At 48.7% G+C, this 22305-nt stretch overlaps 1 protein-coding gene across 3 annotated transcripts in view; it reads right to left on the reverse strand.

Moving 5' to 3' along the window:
• LOC104362729 (rho GTPase-activating protein 7-like) overlaps positions 1-754 on the reverse strand; it is a 54021-nt gene extending 53267 nt beyond the window's left edge. For all 3 annotated transcript variants that reach the window (XR_006165091.1, XM_033005777.2, XM_033005771.2), the window contains exon 1: positions 683-754. Coding sequence is in view for 2 of the 3 variants with exons in the window: in XM_033005777.2 (XP_032861668.1) it covers positions 683-689 (7 nt within the window). In the remaining variant the exon portion in view is untranslated. The remainder of the gene's footprint in view (positions 1-682) is intronic.
• Positions 755-22305: the final 21551 nt, after the last annotated feature.

Genomic DNA, 22305 nt, shown 5'->3' on the forward strand with positions numbered 1-22305 from the left:
ATTTTTTATCTAACAAACGAAAACCTCCATTTCTTGGCCAGCATGTGGAATTTCGTGACTAATCACCTGTGAGACGTACAGCGAAACAAACCACACCCATGTCCCTGTATTCACGCACACCACCCCAAAGGGACTCTAAGTCCCTCCTAGGGGGTCTCAGTCGCTGCAGGGCACGGGGAGCCGTGTCGGTGCCGGTGTGGCCGCTGCCACCCGCGGCGTGGGTTCCCGGCTGTCGCGGCGCAGGTAGCTGCTACCCTCTAGAGGAGAAACCTCTGCCGAGCGCGAAACCCTCCCGCGCCCCGGCTCTGTACTGCATGCCCTCTGGGTGACTTTCAGGTGCTAAAGCATTAGATTGCAAAATTCTAAGAACTACGGGTTGTTCTGTTTTGGGATTTTTTTGTTTGTTTGGGTTTTTTTTGTTGTTGTTAGTGGTAGTTTTTTGTTTGGGTTTTGTTTGGGTTTTTTTGTTGCTTTTTTTTTCTAAATCCCAAACAAAATCTATCCCTGTAAAACTTTCTGTTTTCTGTCTAAACGAGCCCAGACAGAAACAGCGCATCTCAGGCAGGAACAACCAGACACATGACTTCGTCATTCTATCCCCCAAAACAGCTCACACCCTGTTTTCTGGCAATAACACTAAAGAAATAGAACAATCAAGGAAAGAAAATGAACCTCCTCTTACCTTCCATGGGGAGAGTGAACTGCAATGTATCACTGTCCTGTGTGTAAGTTATTCCCGTGTCCCTGCTCACGAGCAAGTCCTGCCCAGGGCAACTGAACTCCAACCCCGTCTGCTCAGCTTTAAGCAGGACCGCCGAGATCCCACCCAGGATGGGGTGGAGAATCCTCCCTGGGAAAGAGCAGCTCGGTCACAGCTCCCTCCAGCCGCTCTTCGCATCTCGGCAGGGCTCTGACATGCCATTTCCTTTCTCTTTGCCTCGGTATTCAGCAGCAGCCCCTTCGGCTGCCGGCTCACATCAGCATCTACAGCCAAGATTGCAAGGGGGATTGAGTGTGACAGTGCCAAAGGTGTGGGTGGCACGGGCCCCAGCAAGAAATACTGTCAGGACATAAATGCAGGATACATATAGTTTAAATCAGTTGCAGGATGGAGACAAATGAAACACACAGAGGTACTCGAAGCACTAGAGTTACGACAGTGAGAAATCCTCGATAAACTGGAGCGTGGCCCAGTTGAATGAGCTCAGTGCAAAGCACGTTGCTGAGTGCTATACTGCGGACACCACCCCTGACACTCTGCTCTAGTTTTGCCAGAGGCAATGGGAAAAGCATGCTAAATCTAGTGCTTTTACCCTTAAACTTTTTTACACTGCAAAGGTTATTTTCTTTCAAATAACCTCTCTGTTGAATTCATTCTGGCTAGAGAAGAGGCAGCCGATCGGGGTTTGAATTTCTGTCGCAATGAACAGTCGGCGCGGTGAGCGTGACCAGGCGCTGTTGCACCCAGAGTCGTGCTGCAGGAAGGCAAACGCAAGCGGGTGGCAGGGCACCCACCTCCACGCCAACCCACCTGAGTGCTGGGTGGATCGGGGTTCCCTCGGGTTTTCAGGCAGGTAGAGACGAGAGGATGCTAGTAGCGTATTTGGGCTCTGATGGGTTTATTGCCCAACATGTGCATTTATTCAGTTTTGGACCTATTCCCTCTTCATTTGCGACTGAACTGCCCAGCACCAGGCAGCTCCCACAGACCCTGGGAGAGCAGCTGACCCCTGGCTCCCACTGCCGCAGCTCATATGAAGGAAACTTCAATTTATAAGTAGAGTGGAGAAATGGAGAAGCCAGGTAGCGTTCAACAGCAGAGATCACTGCCGTTATTGCTAGGAGACCAGAGCTGATCCCTGGTCTCTGCTTTCAGCTGCTCACAGCACGTAACAGATGCCTGATGGGGCACCAGCGCTCATTACTGATTAACTCTGTGCCGCACAGTCTCACACCACGTAACGAGGTTAAGCACTAATGAAGGAAAATCCAAAAATGTTCCAGGTCCTCGTGGCTTCCAGACATATATAGCAAACTGAAATAACTCCTGATGAGGTTTCTAGTTGGAACACGCTTTTGCATCATTTATGGAGGGAGACATCCAGACTTGGGTCCTGGTTACCCTGACCAGGATGTGGTTAGGATAGCTACACACTTTAATGAGGTACACAGGTGTGATGGAACAGAAATTAGCTTTTCATTACTTCTGAAATAGGATGTCTGAAAGAATAGTCTTTTCTGACTCCAGAAATCAGAGAAAATGGGACACAAGCCTCACACAGGGCACCCTTCAGAAAAGGGGCCCAGAAGACAGCTTACCCCTGTTTGACTGGGGTGGCACCGCCTGGAGAAGGCAGCGTTCTGCAGGACACCGGGACCTGCACCACCAAACCCAACACACAAAAGGATACAGAGAAGAGAATAATTACTCTTCAGAAGAGGAGCAGAACCAAAGCCAGACTTTGTTCCACCATCCCAGGCTTCTCCCTGCTGCCACACTGGGCTTCTCACATAGCTCTGGGCCGCTCCAAGTCACACCTCCCGCACTCTGGCACAATTAGCACTAAGCCAAGGAGAGCTGGCACTGCTGACTCGCCAGGGCCGGGTGGCAGGACACCCGTGCTATGTCTGGTGTGTCGGGTCTCTTCTAGCCAGCCCTCGTTTCTGCAGAGCCAGAGGAGACTGTCCTGCGGCTCCGCGCCTACGTGTGACGCCTGCGCCTGCTCCCCGGAGGCGGCCTGACCCCGGCTTCCTTCCCAGCCTCTCTGAACTCCCGAGCCCTCAGAGGAACAGCACTGCGATATTTTTAGCCTGTTTACAAAGACAGAGCAGTACATTTCTGTGTGGCTTGCAGTGAGCGAGCATGAGTTGTATAGTCAGTGGGTCAGCTGGCAGCCATCTGGGCAGCAACGTGGAGGTGGTTTGCCTGGGTAGACACCGGCATCAGAGAAGGAAAGAGAACGGAAAGAGCACCGGGAGGACATGACCATTTTGCATTTCCTTTAATAAACTTTTCTTCTTCTGAGGCTCCTCTGGGTGCCAAGAGTTTCAGCCTCCCCTGCCAGTGACCCAGCTCTGCAGGAACAGCAGTGCGGGAGCCCCACCAGGCCAAAAGCAACCACAGGGATCCAGTAGATGGATCTCCTATGGGATCTCCAGCAAGAGCATTATCCACCTTAACAATTTATTTCTTGAGCTGCAATGCCTGGGCTAAGCACAGCAGCCCAGGAGCGATGGCAACAGTTGTCAGAAAAGTAACCAACCTTCTCCAGCTCCTCTTTGAAGTCACCTGGAGTTTGTGCACACAAGTCACATTAGTGACACCCTGTCCTATGCAGAGCAGGTATCATCTTCCCCTTTCTTTGCAGACCTTTTCAGGGTCACTGATGCCCATATTCTTACATCATAAATACTTTTTAATTGGAGAAGTATTGTCATATATGTTGTTTGCATACAGATGGGCTTCTGGAGGCTTGGAGTCCCCACACCGCTGCCTCTGGCCAGTGCTGGGTAGACACCAGGTAGGTGCCTCCTGCTCTGGTTCAGTATGAGCACACTGAAGCTCATGCTCTAACACCTGTGGATGCCATTTGCTCTTCTCCCAACACTTATAAATGGAAAGTTTTTGTCCCAGTTTTGGTGTTGACAACATTATAGTTCCTTCATCAAATGCCACTTCAGTCCTGCAACATCTGCCCATGTTGCAGGGGATCAGGATTGGGTGTGGCAGAGCTCTGGCTGATGTTCATCGCGCTTCCCTGCTGACCCTGGCCTCAGACTGGTCCCTGAACCTCTCCTTAAAGATAATGAAGGGTGTCCCCAGGCTTCCAGCCAGGCACACTCCAGACCTGCTCCGCTCTGCAGCCCAGTTAGAAGGAGGTGGTCAAGCAGAGCAGCAGTTCATATTGGAGCCCCTGCATCTGGTGCAGGATAGCAAACACTACCCACAGCTCTCTCCCTTGTATTTAGGAAACACATGTCCGTGCTGCTTTCTCACAGCCCAGCATAACTTGCGTGCAACTGTCTGTTCTGGAAGGTTGCCCAGGTCAAAACAAGTCAACACAAGATGTTTCATCTCAAAGCAGGGCTCGGCAGAGCTGTGTGCTCAGATGCAAGCCCAGCAGAGGCCAGGCTATGGGCAGTCAACACGTACAGGCAGGGAAAGGATGTCTTGGAAGGAGGCTTGAGCCAGCACAAGTCTCTGGCAGTGACTGCAAACCTAGAAATGGGAGAAATCTCAACCCATATAGAGCCAAATCACCCTAGATTCTCTAAAAAATATGTTCAGAGGGCCTGGCCCTAATGCTCTTGTGGGGAGAGCTGGGCAGGTCAGAAGTGCTTGGTGCTGTGCTGAGATGAGCAGGAGCAGTATGGGCTCAGCCCCGGGGGAGCATCTCTCCCCACTTGCTCAGCCGCCCACGGTGAAGCTCTGTGCTGCTCAGTGAGAGCCCCAGGAGCGGATTCAGCAAGACGGTTGCTGCTGGGAGAGGAGGCAGAGACCTGGCTGAGCAGGGGGACAGCCTTGTCCTGTGCCCAGGTATGGCTGGCTGCCTCCTGCAGCACCCTGAGCATCTCCAGCCCAGGCCAGGTCTTGCCTCCCTGCTGCTCCCACCAGGCATGTCCAGGGCTCCACGTTAGGGCTCTGCAGCATGCCCTGCTACCTACAGAGCTGCTGGCTCAGCAAGAAACACTGTTCCCGACCCCTCTGTTTTGTACAGACAAGGCAGGAGGAGAGAGCACCAGGTCACAATATCAGTATAAAGCCTGTGGTGACCTCTCTCGAAGACAATGCAACCCCTGGCGATGCCCGCAGGGGAAATCCCCACATCCAGAGCCTGTCTCACCCCAGGCGAGGATGCTGTGCATTTGGCGCTGCAGGCGTGCTGTGCAGAGGAGTGCGGGCAGGGGGATAAGCATCTCTGCCTGGCCCAGCTGGGCTGAGTTAGCCCAGAGACGGGGCTGGGCCGGGTACCGCTGGGGGAAAGGCAGGCAGCACCCCACAAACCAGAGGGAGCCCTCCCCTCCAGCCAGCGCTGCCTCCCAGCCACCGGCCAGCAGCACGACGGTGGGCACGGATGTAGCATGGGCTACAGCATGCTTCATTTTTTTAGGATTACATATGGCTTTGTTGGTCTTTGGGCAGAAGGGGTGGGACTGCTGTTTCCCTGGGTGCTTGTGACAACACTGCAAAATAATTGTCGAGGCAAGTGGCGGTTCAGTTCCTCTGCTCCTGTAAGCTCAGGGGGAGCCACCTGGGAGACCCTCAGCATGGAGCACAACCTGCCATCCAAGGAAAAAGGAGAGGAGCCAGCCCCAAACAGTCTGCTAAATCTTTATGTCCCAGTCCTTCACACCATGGAGCAGTTGGACTGGCATGACGTGATTTGTTTCAAAAGGCTCTGGCTTGTTTCCCCCTTGAAAGCTCTCCGTGTGGTTTAAATTATGTCCCAAAATAGAAACAAATGGTGAAAAGTGTGGCTCACTGTAGGAGTTTCTCCCCTTTCCAAATGCAGCCCAGACCTCAAGGTGCAACAGAGGGACACCAGCACCAAACGTGGCTCTGAGCGAGGCGTCACACAGTGCACCGAGTGACTGCAGCGCCTGGCATCCTGCTGGGCTCTCATGAAAGATCCCCACGGCCATGCCCACTGTAACACCCTGTGTCCCCCGAGCCCACGGGGTCTGGGGGATGCAGCCAGTGGGAAGGGCTTGCAGAGCTCCCCATCTGGGGACCCTGCTAAGAGCAGGTCTGATACACTTCTTGGGCCTTTATTTTCTTCTTCTCTGCATTGAGTCAGAAATACAAGAGCACTGAAGAGTTTCTTAATTTCTTCTTTGGAAAGCCTTATCACAACAACGTTTTTAGAAGAGAACAGATGCAATAATATTAGGCAGAAGAAAATGTATCTTTTGCTCTAGTGATTATGGTTGCTTTCCTGGTGTTAACTTTGCTTTTAACACCATTAAGTAGAAGAACTAATAATATCTCAGGCATGATTGAATTCAATCACAATAACTTATAATGCTTTTGTTATTGTACAGAAAACAATGCAATTAGACTTTGAAGAATTACTTTGACAATGCAAGGAGTTTGTCATGCCCAATTTTCCCCCATCTTTCCGTAATGTAAGTCTATCAAACACGCAATATTAAAAATATTTTTTTTCCTCTGACAAATAGCAGATCATATTTAATATCTACAGAAGCCTCATCTCTAACCCATACCACCACCAACAGCATGTGTTACCAGCACAGCCCTCGGGACAAAGGCCCGTGCTTCTGGGGCACATGAAATGGCAGGAGGGAATAGCTTCAGCCTGATGAAATGCCAGAACTGCTGTCATATAAGGCTCAATAGAATTAAAATACCTTAAAGAGCAGAGGTCCAGATTGCCAAAAGCCCATTAGTTTGCATTGGGAAGAAAAGATCTCTATGGATTTTTAAGATAGAGCTATAGCTTGTTTTTTACATACCACCTAAATTGTGTCACCCTGGAAAGGGATAGGCCGAGTTCCATCAGAAATATGCACTTTTTCATAGGAAACTATTGAAGGAGTTTCTGTTTGTCAAAGAGTTATTTTATAATGTAAAAATTATTTTTATATGCTGTTTCTCTCAAGGTCAGTGCATGCATGTGCATATATATTTTCCAATTAGTATCAGGACTACTAGACTGATATTAATTGGACTTACAGCTTTTTTCTGAGAAATCCAGAATCGCAATAAACTCTGGTCCTGAAGTCTAATCTTTGAGATATGCTCCTGCACCAGAAATGGGAGTTTGTGCCTTTTCAACAATCAAGGACAGAAGGGTAACACAAGCCTTCCCGAGAGACAGCAAATGCCTCAACAGTGAGCTCCTCAAAAGGCTTCCTGATCGTGCTGAGCCTTACTCATACTGTCTGGAAGAGTCGCAGTTTAAGTTCTAGCTATTGTTGTACAGAAGAAAGAGACCATCCACCTGGCACAATTTGTGTTATTTCTGCTCCTCCGTAACATTCGTGCTCGATACTCCCACTGACTAACACATCTTGTATGTACATGTGATAAAACTCTCACTGCTTCCAGTGGGCTGTAACGCTAGTCCAGCGTGACGGGCTCCACAGCTGCAAGCAGTGACCATGGTTTGGTGCTACCGTTCAGTCCAGCTCAAACACCCTGGTGCTCCAATGCCAGAGCCATGACCAGCTCACACAAATTAAAGCTAGGATTTTCAAGGCAGTTTGAGTACCTTGGAGACCCCCAAATCATAGATCTTACACACAAATACAATACCTAATGTCCTATTCCTCCACTGAAACTCCCCAATTAATCTGACAGCCTCTTTGCTCCATCCTAGGGGAGGAGTGTATTGTGCCTGACTTGCAGCATCAATAAGCTTCCAAACTGAAACATAACCTCAGCCCAAAGAATAACTTGCTTCTTGTTTTGAAAGAGGAATGGGGATGTTTGCAATAACAGTCAATCCCCCTTGGCCCCTCTGAAAGGTCTTCTTCTAAAGAGTGAATTGCCTATAGGCTCAGGGGAAAAAAGAAGTATCTCCGTTTAGTGGTCGCAGCTTCAATTTATTTTGAACGCTGTCTCGGGGCTGGAGAGAGGCACACCCCGCTGGCAAGAGATTGGTGGGTTGCTGGGTGGAAATACTGCTACAAAACCTCCTGTCTCTGCTAGATGACTACAAGCCACAGCTGGGAAGAGCTACATGTGGCCCACTGAACTTCTATTAAAAAAAAAAAATAAATCTAGAAAGCCATTTTCAGTAACTAGAACATTTATTAGTCTTGCCCTGCCCAGGATGCTGCTGGCTCCCTGCTGGGGACGGGGACCACATGCAGGAGAGGAGGAACAGCACAGGCCCTTTGCTTATCAAGCCCCCGGCAGCCCCAGGGCCCTCACTGCACACATCGGCACTGCCCCGCACACAGCCTGGGCACTCCTTGTGGACAGGTAGCTGGACAGGTAGCTGGACAGATGGAGGTATTATTTTTGACATCCTACAAAGACTTCCTGAAAACCATGCAGGTTCAAGTTCACCTATTTCTGTAAGCACCAAAAAAGGAAGAGGAGATCAGAACTGACCCTTAGCCTTGGCAGCTCAGGATGATTCGCTGAACAGCAGCCACTCCAAAATCCCACATTGCACCGACCACACTGGCCCCAGAGTTCCCAACAAAATCAGGTAGAAGAAAAAGAATAAAATAAACCTTTAGGAAATAGGTTTTGTGGCAGTCGTTCTTAAGAGCTTTCCAGTTATGCTTTGGTTGTAGATACCAATTAAACTTCAAGAAAAGCAAGGAAATACTAGAGACACTGATGGGAAATTAAATGGGAAAGTTGGATGTTCAGCACCCTGAAGGTGGGGTCAGGCTCTCAGATCCCACAGTCTTGGACTGATCTAGTGTTGTTATTTTAAATTTTTAACTTTTTAAAGATAAGTCAATGTTAAGGCTAATAAGAGCGATCTATTGTTATTTATTTGTTTGTTTTTAAAGACAAGACAGCGTCAAGGAAAAAATGTGGATTTAGCCAGGGAAGGAAACTATTTCTAAGGGTTTCTGTCATGCATTTGCATTTGCCAATATCAAGAAGTAATCAGTTCTGGCCAAAGAAAACATTATGTATGTATGTTTGTCCAGCAGTTGCAAGTGGCTGTTTCCATATGATTTTGCTATGCACTACACCAGAAACCTTCCTGCAAAGCACAGGCACCAGACAAGCCTCTCAGGGCTGTAACCACGTGTGTTCCCAGGTGATACCTGGCACCAGACCCACCCTCCTGCTCCTCGCAGGACTTGCCCACTTCTCGGCAGCGTGGACCAAGCCACTCCGAGCCGCGCAGGTCCCACTGGACGTGCAGCAGACCAGTCTGCCTTTGCAGGGCACCTGCCCAGCTCTGGCAGACATTAAACAGTACCAAAGCCAGGGTCCTTTCAGTGACAAAGCTTAGTTCTTGGTCTAAACTCTTCCTGGTATGATCAGATCATTCTCAGATTGTGTGCAAATATTCAGAACAGTTGAGAAGCTCAGATCTAAATTAGAAAGCTGACCTTCCCCACGTGCTAGGGGTTGGATTGACCCAGGCTTTGTTTTAGCCTCGTGGCTGTAACAGATCCACTAGTATTCATTGTGGAGCACCAACAGAACAAGTCTGGTCAGATCTTTGTTCTGCCTTCACACCTGTCCTCAGGATCCTTTACACCCTGCCTCCTGCAGGTGTCCATCCTTAACCCCAGTATTGCTCTGACGGGCACAGATTTTCTGAAAGGATCAAATTGGAGATTTCATGTTTCACTTCCTTTAGACAAGCTACTCCCCACTACCTACTCACTTATTTTTGCCCAAGTTGTTCATTAGAGTCCTTATGAGCATCAGGAACACACAAGAGCACAATGGTAACAAATGGCAGAAAGAAGAAAATACGAACTGGAATAGGAGTTCCCTATCCAGCCTTCTAGAAGCTTTGGAGTTCAACTTAAAAATAACCTCAGCACTGCCTTCCAGTCCTCAGCTGCCTGCAATAGCTGTTAACAGGCCACGACAACACTATGTGCACTCAGAGATGCTCCGGACAGGTTTAGTTCCATCGTACCTAGGTTTATCTAGAAATTCTGTATTGACTTCACTCTGAAACTCTGCCAGATCTGAAATCAAAGCTCTGGAAGAAACTCCTTGTATTCACCTACCAAGTATTCCTCACATCTCCCAAGAGCATATGTATTTTGACCACAATATGCCAGGCTTAAAAGTCCCCAAAGCTCCTTCCAGCAATGCTGCTGTTCTGGACGGAGGTTTTATTTAGCGTGTGTTTCATAAGCAGTGATTTCATCCTGCTGTGCAATGCTCACACTTCTCCCCCTGAGCAACAGACCAGCAGTGTGTTAGTCTGCGCACTAACTAGTTTCTCAGAATGTGAATTTTTGCTATGTTCTCCTGAGCTCCTTATGCATCATTACTCAAAACCTGGTATCTAATGTAACATTTCTCTGTTTAATCTTTCAGGCTTATTTCTGGGTTTGTCTTCACAACTGCTTGCGATCATACAGCTTTAAGCATTACTCGTGCGCCTTGAGAAGAGGCTGTTGGGCACCGTGCAGCTGACTGCCATCTTCATATTTTAAAACATCTATAAAACTCCAGCAAAAGAACAAGTATAAATATTGAAACCTCAAAATCAAATCCTAGATAAATCTGAAAATTTGCAGCTCTGTATACAAACCAGCAGTTCAAAAAACCCACTTGGTAAAAGCAGCACAGGTGAAGGCAAGTACTCTGGTGTGACACACCTGCACAACACACAACACAGCAGCATTAAAACGAGCGCACTTGCCAAAAAAGTAGAGGTATTTTCATTCCTTGATCAAGGCTGTAGCCCTGATGCTGAGTTCACACCAACATGGGATTAAATATGCCTTTGGACTGACCTGCGAGGTGCCTCTCCCTTGCGCTCTTCCAGAAGCCATCCCATGCCTTGCTGGAGGAGCCCCTGGGGTGGTCGCTGAGGCATCGCCTCAGGCAGGGCTTCCCCGGCGCCTCCATCCTCGCCTGTACAGATCCAGAGTCTCGGAGAGAAATGGCAGCACGTTAGGACCACAGCAAATCCATTCCCCCAGATTTTGTCTCTGAAGATGGACTGGAAAATTTTCTGCACAGAAGGCTGCTGGCAGTTCATGAACATCCTTCTAGGAAGAGGGGGAAGCAGAGCCCAGGGCAGCAGCCCCTGCCAGGGTCCCCACCACAGAGCTCAGCCCAGCTCAGATGCTCAGCTCCCACCTTGCATAAACACAGCCGCTCCCTACGGCGCGGGGTAATAAATAAAGAGCGAGACTACGCGCCTCTCTGGGAGCACTGTACCTTCTCTGCATTAACCGCCTGTGTAACGGCTTCCTCCTCTCTGAGTTTGCTAATTTACAGTGTCTGGGTGGTAGGTCACGTGCCTGATGCCTCCTTTACTAGTATGCAGTAGTTTGGGATGTTTTTTATTGAGTTTGTTGGGGTTTTTTAATAGTTCTTTTGAAAAGAGCAGCCTGGTCTAGAAGTAGAATAAGCTGTTTCTCCTGTGGTATGGGATTAAACTGACTGAGGGTTTTCTGCAATGATCGTTCCAGCAGATGTCTCCAGGACACAGATTAATCAACTGCCTGAGGAACATCCTCAGAGAAACCCTGCTCCAAAGGCTCAACTCTCCTGTGCTATCCACTCTCTAAGCAGCGATGAGGACATATGAAAATCCTCTGCCACATACCCATTCAACTACATGCCTGGAAATAGCACCCACATAAATATGTTCTTACAAGAGCATGCTGGAAGAAGTAGAGGCACACCCAGTCATTAAATTTAGGTTTCCTCACCATCTGGGATGTAAGAATGAAATAGTTTTACAGTGGAAGCCGCTGCGTATGTACAAAACCCAAATATCTGACATGTAGCTCAGCACTGCTAAATCTCCTTGGCAAAATCAGTCCTGGAAAAGCAATTAATGGGGACATAACTTGAATGGAAGGTGACTGTGAGTGACAGCTGGACAGGCTTCACACATCCACCATTTCTATTTCTGGCAGCAGTCTTGGGTCTTGATACCTCAGAGGAACAAGTTTCGATGGTATTTGTTGAAGTGAGTTCAGCACACAGCAACGCTTGCCAGGCTGCTCCAGCACACACATCACCGGCACACGCACTTGCCTAGACCTCAGCTGATAAATCACCAAATCCCCAGAGCTGGATGCTCCTCACCGAGCACACAGCTGCATCCAGGGGAGGTCTGGGAGCACCACAGGAGTCTTTAAAGCAGAGTCCTTATGTTGTGGATTGATGCTGCAAACCTGCATCCTGATTAAGACAGCTTCATTAAAGTCCCTCAGTGGAAAGAAATCCAAGGACTGGAGGTGCAGCTGATGACAGGCACAATGACTGCTCTGACGCTGTGAACTGCAGCATGAAGCATCCACTCCTCAGAGCTGCTCCGTGATTCAGACCTGCAGAGCAGACCGGGTAGTCCTCAGCCACGTGTAATGCATTTGATACGAAAAACTTATATACATACCTGATTTTTTGTCCTGTATTTCTAAGACACTTGAAGTTTGTATCATGGTGGAAAGAAATAACTGAATATATGCTTCCATTTCAAAGAGTTTTTTGGTTTCGGACAAATACAATCCCCAGATATAATCGCAGGTGTATCCAGGCCACGCAAGCAGCCGCTCCCCACTGCTCCCTGCTAGGGAAATGTTCAGAGCTGTGAGCTTGTCCTGCACAGGACGGCTTGCAGACACCTCCCTGGCCACATTCAGGATGCGTCACAGGGAATTACGCTTCCACAAAGATGGGACTTAATGTGATGAAGACTCTTAGGGTTAAAACCGATGTAAGCAGCCACCTGAAGAGTGATGGCAGACACACATATCACAACTTGTGCAAGAGGCTGGTTGCCACCCTGGTGCCCGGTGAGCTGCGTGAGGGGAGTCAGAGACACCCTGAGTCCCCTGAGGAACTCCTTGTGACCCGGCAGCTGGGGGCATCACACAGCCCTGAGGCACGGCTGCTGCTCAGAGGAAGGAAAAAGCACCAGGAGCAGCTGGGACAGAGACAGCAAAGTAACAAAATTATGTTCATTTCGGTTTGCTTGATACATTTAATGTCACCTCCCACTATTGTTATGCTGGCATTGCTGCTAACCAAACTTAGAGCTTTTTAATATTAAAAAGCTGCTAAATGCATTTTGTGCCACCTGCAGAGCTCTGCTTCAAGCCTGATCCCAGGGAAGTGTAGTTACCCGTCTGCTGATGAGAAAAGGTCATGAGAGTTTTAAAAGGGAAGGAACAAGCCAGCAGAGGATAGTGGTCATCACTGCCATGCCTCCTCCACATGGCAGCTTTTCTCCCAGACCCACAACGTGCCATAACCGCTGGTGGCAGCTCTGTGCAGCCCCTCTGCTGTGGCAGTGCCGCAGGCAGCCCTGGCCACGGCTGCTGCCTGCACCTCGTGGGTGTCCCTCTGCGTGGGGACATCACCTCCCTGCGTGGGGACAGCGAGTGGCCCTCCCCAGGTGTCCTGGTTGGGGCTGGAATAGAGTTCCTGTTTGTTTCAGTAGCGGGAGGAGGGCTGCAGCACAGAGACCCCAGGGGCTCCCCAGGTCCCAGTGCCCTCACCTGTGTGCGGGGGTGGGGGGAGCACAGCTGGAGGGCTGGGCCGGGATTGGCTGATAGTCCATGTCATGTGACATTGTGCTCACCATATAAAGGCAGGAGAGGGCGGGGAGAGGCTGCCACTGCTGGGAGTGTGGCTGTGGGGCCTTGGTGTTTGGGATTGCTGGCTGGGAGCAGGTGGGTGTCGGTCAGTGGGTGGTGAGCAGCTGTATTGTACATTACCTGCTGATACTGCTGTCAGTGTATTATTCTGTTACTATTATTAAGCTGTATTTATCTCAACCTGTGAGTCTCCCTTTGCCCCTCCGATTCCCTCCCCATTCCCAAGGGGGGGGAGGGTGGGTGAGCGGCTGTGTGGCATTTAGCTGCTGAGTAGGCTCAAACCACAATAGTTCTTTTTGGAGCCCAACGTGGGGCGCAAAGGGTTGAGATAATAACAGATTTGATCTGTGGGTACTATCAAGTTTGTTATAATGCCGACTGCCCATCCTGTTATAATGTCATTTGCTTGGCTCCTAAAATCGTGGATTTTGTTGCTGCAGTTGTGTTATGCATCACATTACTTACCATATGTAGTCCCCATGTTGTTGCTTATTACCTGTGGGAATTGGATTAAGATTTTTGCCTTGCTGTATTATGCTCTAATTTATGGCATGATAAAATCTTCGGTCCTGGGAGTTATGGGGCACCTACTGGAGTGGGTTAGTAACTATACCCTCCACCTTTTCTCCTCAGAAAGCCCACCCAAGGGGGAGATACCTTTTTCCATCTTCCCCTTCTCCAAGCTACTTGCAAGTATACTTGAGAATGCTGAGAACTCTGAATATCCATGGAATGCTCATATTAATGTTGTTGTCTTGTTTCTGGAAGCTGTAGTGTTCCTGAATGTGGTTCAGGTTCTGTTTCGGGTTAAGCAACTGTTTCTGAATACCACCCAGAGGTCTACCCCAGGGTTGCAGAGTTATGAGTGGCTGGGAGTGTGGGGTAGCATGGGCAAGTACCTAGGACAGTGGGGACCTCCAATGTTTTGGAATTTCACCCCTGATCAAGTGCGGGATCCTGAGAAATTAGTAAAATATTTTGAAAAGGTGTGCTGTCATCCTGACACCTCAAGAGAGACGCAGATCATTGCAACATGCTGGGGCCTGGCCCATGCCTACCGAACCCTGCTTGCCACCATGCAGTATCCTCAAAAGGAAGATGTCTCGGCATCTGCGAGCAAAACAACCGGCACTGCAACCACTCTGACACCCCCACCAGGCACTGCAGCCACTCCAACTCGGGCGACCGACGCTGCAGCCAATCCGACCCCTACGATAAGTACTGCGGGTGAACTGGAGCATCAATCCACAACAGTATCAGTTGCTCCCATACAGAAGAAGAAATACACTAAAAAATCCCCTCGCATTATAAAAGATGATGATGAACCAGGGCCCTCACAAGAACAGGAGGAGGAGGCAGAGCCAGTGGTAATCACCCGATCTCTATCCCTGAGTGAACTATGAGACATGAGAAAGGATTTCAGCCGCCATCCAGGTGAACACCTCCTTACCTGGCTACTCCGATGCTGGGATAGCGGGGCCAACAGTGTGGAATTAGAAGGTAGAGAAGCCAGGCAACTGGGATCCCTGTCCAGGGACGCAGGCATTGACAAGATTATTGGAAGAAAGACACAAATGCTCAGCCTTTGGAGACGACTACTGTCAGGCGTGAGGGACAGATATCCCTTCAAGGAAGATCTTGCATGTCATCTAAGTAAGTGGACTGCCATGGAGAGAGGCATCCAATACCTGAGGGAACTGGCTGTGCGGGAGATGGTTTATTATGACCCAGACGATGCGCGGCTACCCACAGACCCAGATGAAGTCCAGTGCACCCGTCCCACGTGGCGGAAGTTTATACGGAGTGCTCCATCACATTCGAATGCACTAGCAGTATTTGACTGGAGAGACGAAGAGGGACCAACTATGGATGACTTGGCTCGCCGACTCCGGCACTACAAAGAAAGTCTCTCTTCTTCCATCGTCGCGGCTGTGGAGAAACTGTCACAAGAAGTCTGACAACTCAAAGAGGACATGTCCTACTCTCCACCTCCACAGACTAAGGTCTCTGCTATCAGGAGCAAACGACTGCCTACTCAAGCGAGACGGTATACACCATGGGGGAACCTATGGTATTACCTGTGTGACCATGGAGAAGATATGAGGAAATGGGAAGGGAAACCCACCTACGTTCTAAGAGAGCGGGTCCGAGAGTTGGAAGGAATAATGGCTACAAATCAAGGTTCTTCCAGGATAAGTGCTGCTCCAGTCTCAGCTAATCAGTTACCCAAACAGCGTAGAAGAATTGACTTTGCTCCTGATCCTGTGAGGAGAACTTCTGAGTCGTACTTACAAGAAGTGAGTAACCAGGATGAGACCGAGGTTCGCACAGACCGCACTAACCCCTTCATCAACAATGGATACTATGAGCAGCATTAGAGAGGCCCTGCCTCCAGCCAGGTGGAGGAGAGGGACAATCGTGTTTACTGGACTGTGTGGATTCGATGGCCTGGCACATCTGACCCCCAGGAGTATAAGGCTTTGTTGGACACTGGTGCCCAGTGCACTCTGATGCCGTCGAATTTCCAAGGAACAGAGGCTATCCGTACCTCAGGAGTGACAGGAGGTTCTCAACAGCTGACTGTGTTGGAGGCTGAGGTGAGCCTAACTGGAAATGAGTGGCAAAGTCCCCCTGTTGTAACTGGCCCAGAAGCTCCCTGTATTCTTGGAATAGATTATCTCCAGAGAGGGTATTTTAAGGACCCAAAAGGGTACCGGTGGGCTTTTGGCATAGCTGCCTTGGAGACAGAAGAAATTAAACAGCTGTCCACTCTGCCAGGGCTCTCAGAGGATCCTTCTGCTGTGGGACTACTGAAGGTTGAAGAGCAACAGGTGCCGATTGCTACCACGACTGTGCACTGATGGCAATATCGCACCAACAGAGACTCTGTAGTTCCCATCCACCAACTGATTCGTCAGCTTGAGAGCCAAGGGGTGATCAGCAAGACTCGCTCACCCTTCAACAGCCCCATATGGCTAGTGCAGAAGTCTAATGGAGAGTGGAGACTGACAGTGGATTATCAGGGCCTGAATGAAGTCACACCACCGTTAAGTGCTGCTGTGCCAGACATGCTGCAGCTTCAGTATGAATTGGAGTCAAAGGCAGCCAAGTGGTACGCCACAATTGATATCGCCAATGCCTTTTTCTCCATCCTTCTGGCAGCAGAATGCAGGCCACAGTTTGCTTTCACCTGGAGGGGTGTCCAATACACCTGGAACAGACTGCCCCAGGGGTGGAAACACAGTCCCACTATTTTCCATGGACTGATCCACACTGTGCTGGAACAGGGTGAAGCTCCAGAACATTTACAATACATTGATGACATCATTATATGGGGGAATACAGCAGAAGAAGGTTTTGAGAAGGGAGAGAAAATAGTTAAAATTCTTTTGAGAGCTGGCTTTGCCATAAAATGGGGTAAAGTCAAGGGCCCTGCACAGGAGATTCAGTTTTTAGGAATCAAATGGCAAGATGGATGTTGTCAGATTCCAATGGATGTGATTAATAAAATAATGGCTATGTCTCCACCAACCAGCAGAAAGGAAGTACAAGCTTTCTTAGGTGTGATAGGCTTCTGGAGAATGCATATTCCAAATTACAGTCAGATCGTAAGCCCTCTTTATCAAGTGACCGGAAAGAAAAATGACTTTTTATGGGGCCCTGAACAAAAGCAAGCTTTTGAACAAATTAAACAAGAAATCGTTCATGCTGTAGCCCTTGGGCCAGTTCGGGCAGGACATGATGTTAAAAATGTGCTCTACACTGCAGCCAGGGAGAATGGCCCTACCTGGAGTCTTTGGCAGAGGGCACCAGGGGAGACCCGGGGTCAACCCCTGGGATTCTGGAGTCGAGGATATAGAGGATCTGAAGCCCGTTATACTCCAACTGAAAAAGAGATACTGGCAGTATATGAAGGGGTCTGAGCTGCTTCAGAAGTAATTGGTACAGAAGCACAGCTCCTCTTGGCACCCCGACTGCCGGTACTGGGCTGGATGTTCAAAGGGAAGGTCCCCTCAACACATCATGCAACTGATGCTACATGGAGTAAGTGGGTCGCGCTCATCACACAGCTCGAATAGGAAACACCAACCGCCCAGGAATACTAGAAGTAATTACAAATTGGCCAGAAAACAAAGACTTTGGAATGTCACCAGAGGAAGAGGTGACCCGAGCTGAAGAGGCACCGCCATATAATGAGCTACCAGCTAATGAGAAGCGATGTGCCTTATTTACCGATGGGTCCTGTCGCATTGTAGGGAAACATTGGAAGTGGAAGGCTGCTGTATGGAGCCCCACACGACAGGTCGCAGAAGCTGTTGAAGGAGAGGGTGAATCCAGTCAATTTGCAGAAGTGAAAGCTATCTAGCTGGCCTTAAGTATCGCTGAGCAAGAAAAATGGCCAGTCCTTTATCTCTACACTGACTCATGGATGGTGGCAAATGCCCTGTGGGGGTGGTTGCGGCAGTGGAAACAGAGTGGCTGGCAGCGTAGAGGCAAACCCATCTGGGTTGCTGATTTGTGGCAAGATATTGCTGCCCAAATAGAGAACTTGGTTGTGAAAGTACGCCACGTAGATGCTCATATACCCAAAAATCGAGCAACGGAAGAACATGAAAACAACCACCAGGTGGACCAGGCTGCAAAGATTAAGGTGGCCCAAGTAGATCTGGACTGGCAGCATAAGGGCGAAAAATTTATGGCTCATTGGGCCCATGACTCCTCGGGCCATGAAGGAAGAGACGCAACATATAGATGGGCTCGTGACCGAGGGGTGGACCTAACTATGGACATTATATCACAGGTTATCCATGAATGTGAGACATGTGCTGCAATCAGGCAGGCCAAGCGGTTAAAACCTCTTTGGTATGGAGGGAGATGGTTAAAGTATAGATATGGGGAGGCCTGGCAGATGGATTACATCACACTCCCACAAACTCGGCATGGTAAGCGTTATGTGCTCACAATGGTAGATGCAACTACCGGATGGCTGGAAACATATGCTGTGCCCCATGCCACTGCTCAGAACACTATTCTGGGCCTTGAAAAACAAGTCCTGTGGCGGCATGGCACCCCAGATAGAATTGAGTCAGATAATGGTACTCATTTTTGAAATGATCTTATAAACACCTGGGCAAAAGAACATGGCATTGAGTGGATATATCGTATCCCCTATCATGCCCCAGCCTCCAGAAAAATTGAGCGGTATAATGGGCTACTAAAGACCATGCTGAGAGCAATGGGAGGCGGAACTTTTAAGCATTGGGACACACATTTAGCAAAGGCCACCTGGTTAGTCAATACTAGAGGATCTGCCATCCAGGCTGGCCCTGCGCAGTCGAACATTCTGCATATTGTAGATGGAGACAGAGTCCCGGTAGTGCACCCTAAAAACATGCTGTGGAAGACCGTCTGGGTTATACCTCCTTCAGGTAAAGGTAAGCCCATATGTGGGATTACCTTTGCCCAAGGACCCGGGTGCACTTGGTGGGTAATGCAGAAGGACGGGGAAGTCCGATGTGTATCTCAAGGGGACTTAATGTTAGGTGAAAATAGCCAATAAGCTGTATTAGATTAGTCACCACACCACCCTACCACTGCTTTGTTATGGCAAACATGAACGTGGATGAAAATAGGACTGGTTCCAGCAACTGATGCCCAGAGACTGCTGCAGACTGTGAATACAGACACCATCAGATGCATCAGCTCCAGCTGCAACAGAGACTGCATGCCATCCTCCTGTCAGGTCCAAGGACACCTCTGCCCTACTGACTGAGCATTGCTCCTCCTGCCTGAAGGGGCTGTTATGACAGATGGAACCTGAAGCTATGGACCAAGTCAACTCATGATACATCCTGCAATGATGGACCATGGACTGAGGGAATGACATCTGTATGCGTATGTCTTTGATCAAGGAAGAGGATTGTAAATAACAATAATGTATTAGAAATATGGAACGTGAGCATAATGTAAAATGATATGGAATAAGGGGTGGATACTGTCCTGGTTCAGGCTGGAATAGAGTTCCTGTTTGTTTCAGTAGCGGGAGGAGGGCTGCAGCACAGAGACCCCAGGGGCTCCCCAGGTCCCAGTGCCCTCACCTGTGTGCGGGGGTGGGGGGAGCACAGCTGGAGGGCTGGGCCGGGATTGGCTGATAGTCCATGTCATGTGACATTGTGCCTACTATATAAAGGCAGGAGGGGGCTGGGAGAGGCTGCCACTGCTGGGAGTGTGGCCGTGGGGCCTTTGTGTTTGGGATTGCTGGCTGGGAGCAGGTGGGTGTCGGTCAGTGGGTGGTGAGCAGCTGTATTGTACATTACCTGCTGATACTGCTGTCAGTGTATTATTCTGTTACTATTATTAAACTGTTTTTTATCTCAACCTGTGAGTCTCCCTTTGCCCCTCCGATTCCCTCCCCATTCCCAAGGGGGGGGAGGGTGGGTGAGCGGCTGTGTGGCATTTAGCTGCTGAGTAGGCTCAAACCACAACAGTCCTTTTTGGCACAGAATGACGTTCAGGTTTGGTGCCTCTAAGCAATCCCAGCCCCAGCAGTGCTGGCATGATCCCGGCATACTGCACAAACATGGTTTGCTTCATTTCACTTTTAACTTGATGCCTAATGAGTCTGTGGTAGTCACCTACAATTTCACAGAGATATTGCAGCCCTAAAGAGGAAAATCTGTTTCATAAAGCAAAAAAAACCCCAAAAGAATGCATAGTCAGGCTATTCACATAAAGGAACTAAAGTACCTCCCTTTGTCTCCCAGACATGGACCTTAAACATGAGGCATGCTAAAAATAAAGCTGTGCCTAGGAAAAAGCAGCAAAGTTGCTCCACATTCCTAGAAGCTTCTCACATTCACATCTCCGCCCTGGGACTCCTGTAAGGGCCAAAACATTCCCCGAAACATCAGGCCATTTGGAGATGAAGCAAACATCCTCACTCAGCAGATGCGTTCAGGTAACATTGGCATTTTTTAATTATCCAGAATGCTAAATCAACATATTTGAACAAAAAAAAAAAAAAAGCCAACAACTAGAGTCGCTGCAAAAATAATCTGAACCTGTCCATAGTATCAAAGGCCAAGATACAACTGTTTTTACGTACCATTTAGCATCACCCTTGTGGAAAACTCAAGCATTTGTGCATCTGGATTTCATCTGCACTCTAATGAGACTGTGGGTGTGATGTTTTAGCATGAGCTGGCTGCAGCTGGTAACCATGTGTTTGGATACTGCCACTCTCTCTCAGAAATATTTAAAGGAGTGTGTGAGCATATGCATACTGTTAGATAATTAATGACTTAACAGCTAAGGTTAAACTTGAGTCATTCTTTTGCCCAAAGAGACAGCTTTATTAGCTAGCACAGAGGTGTATTTATTCACAGTTAAATAAAAACTAGACAGTTTGAAGATAAGTAGCTTATCATTTAGCCAAAGGCCTCTTACAGCACTCAAGGCATGCTGTCAGAGTGAGCCAAGAAATGCCCTGTGTCTGCAGCAGGCAGGCACGGAGTGGCAGGGCTGGGCATCGCCATCAAAACATGCTGATAGTCCCAAGCAAGAGGGATGTCTGATTTTTCCATACATGCAAAATTTGGCCATCTCAACTGCTAGATACCAACGTAAGAGATTTCCTTCCCATCTCTACTCTAACAGCTAGAATTGTCATTCCCCAAAGCAGATCATGCCAAGGTAGAGGTTTCACTAGCAGAGGGAGCTTATAGCTAGGTCAGATATCCCTAATGTTCACGCAAAGAGTAAATGGGCTATCTGTTGTCCATAACATTATTTACAAATACCATGGTGATAAAAGCAGCCTATACCTTCCTTGCCTGCTGTGATATCCCTCTGTTACAAACAGCAACACAGAGGTCACTTCTCTCCTCCTCGAGAGGAGTGTTCAACTGAGATTTTAGGATTAATTATGCACGGCAAGAACAAACAGCAATGGATACAGAGATAATGGCAGTTGTGTTTTCTCAGGCAAGTCAGCTGTCACTTCTGAGGACTGCCTTTACAGGGAAATTAAAATTGCAGTTACATTTAGTTAAACCGTTCTGAAACATCAACAGGAGGACTTTGGTCACCTGTTGTAAGCTTATTACACTGAAACGAATAAAAAAAGGAATAAAAATGCTCCGGTGCTCCAGGTGTGACCCCGAGCATCCATCCACCTGTGACCCTACGGACACTGGTACCCACCACGCTCCGGACAGACCCTCTGCGCACCGGGAGGGGGCCGGGGCGCTGCACACATCCCATTGCTCAGGTTGGTGTCTCCTATTTCAGGTTTGTTGCTCCCAAAAAAACACAAGCCAGCACATGCTGTCACCTGTGTGCCAAACCAGGGGGATGGCAGGCATCAGCAGAGAGCCTGTGCAGAGCTGTAGGATCTAACACCAGAATCACAGAAAGGTCAGAAAGAGGCAAACAGTCACATACAGGCTAACATTCCCATTTCTTCCCAAGCAAACATATGCTCCCCTGTTGGCAAAGGTGAGAGATCTTCAGGGAGCAATGAGGGAGACCCAAGTTACCAACCGCAGCAGTCAGAAGCTCCCAATTCTGGTACCTCTGCAGGGAAAGAGCAGACCTGCATCAGCTTTACTCTAGGGAGCACATCGCCTGGAGCACTGACAACTGGAAAAAGAGAGTCCTGAAAATGCCCAAGGCCAGAGCTGCTAAAGTGAGGAGCCGGCTCAGCCTGTCCATATGAGATCTGGACGAGCTGTTGCACCTGCAGCTGAGCTGCTGTCAGGAGCAAACGCCCACCTGCTTCCCATAACCCTTTTCCCTTCACTAAGAAAAGTTTATGTTACCTATTACATTCCCAAAGTACAGAACCTGGAAATAGTGTAGCTATTTGTAGTTTATATGAATAAAGTTTCATTTAATATCGTTGTGGAAAAATTGTAAAGCTCCGATAATGGAGCCCACTGAAGTGAGGGTACTCACGTGATGGACAGCTAGTTGCTCATCAATTCTTATTTTTCAATCAACTTGTTATTCAGATACTCTTAAGTTATGGCTTTCCTTTTAAATGATATCTGTCATATAGGT

Source organism: Tyto alba, unplaced genomic scaffold (genome assembly GCF_018691265.1).
Source record: "Tyto alba isolate M040663 unplaced genomic scaffold, T.alba_DEE_v4.0 Super-Scaffold_17, whole genome shotgun sequence".
NCBI lineage: Eukaryota > Metazoa > Chordata > Aves > Strigiformes > Tytonidae > Tyto > Tyto alba.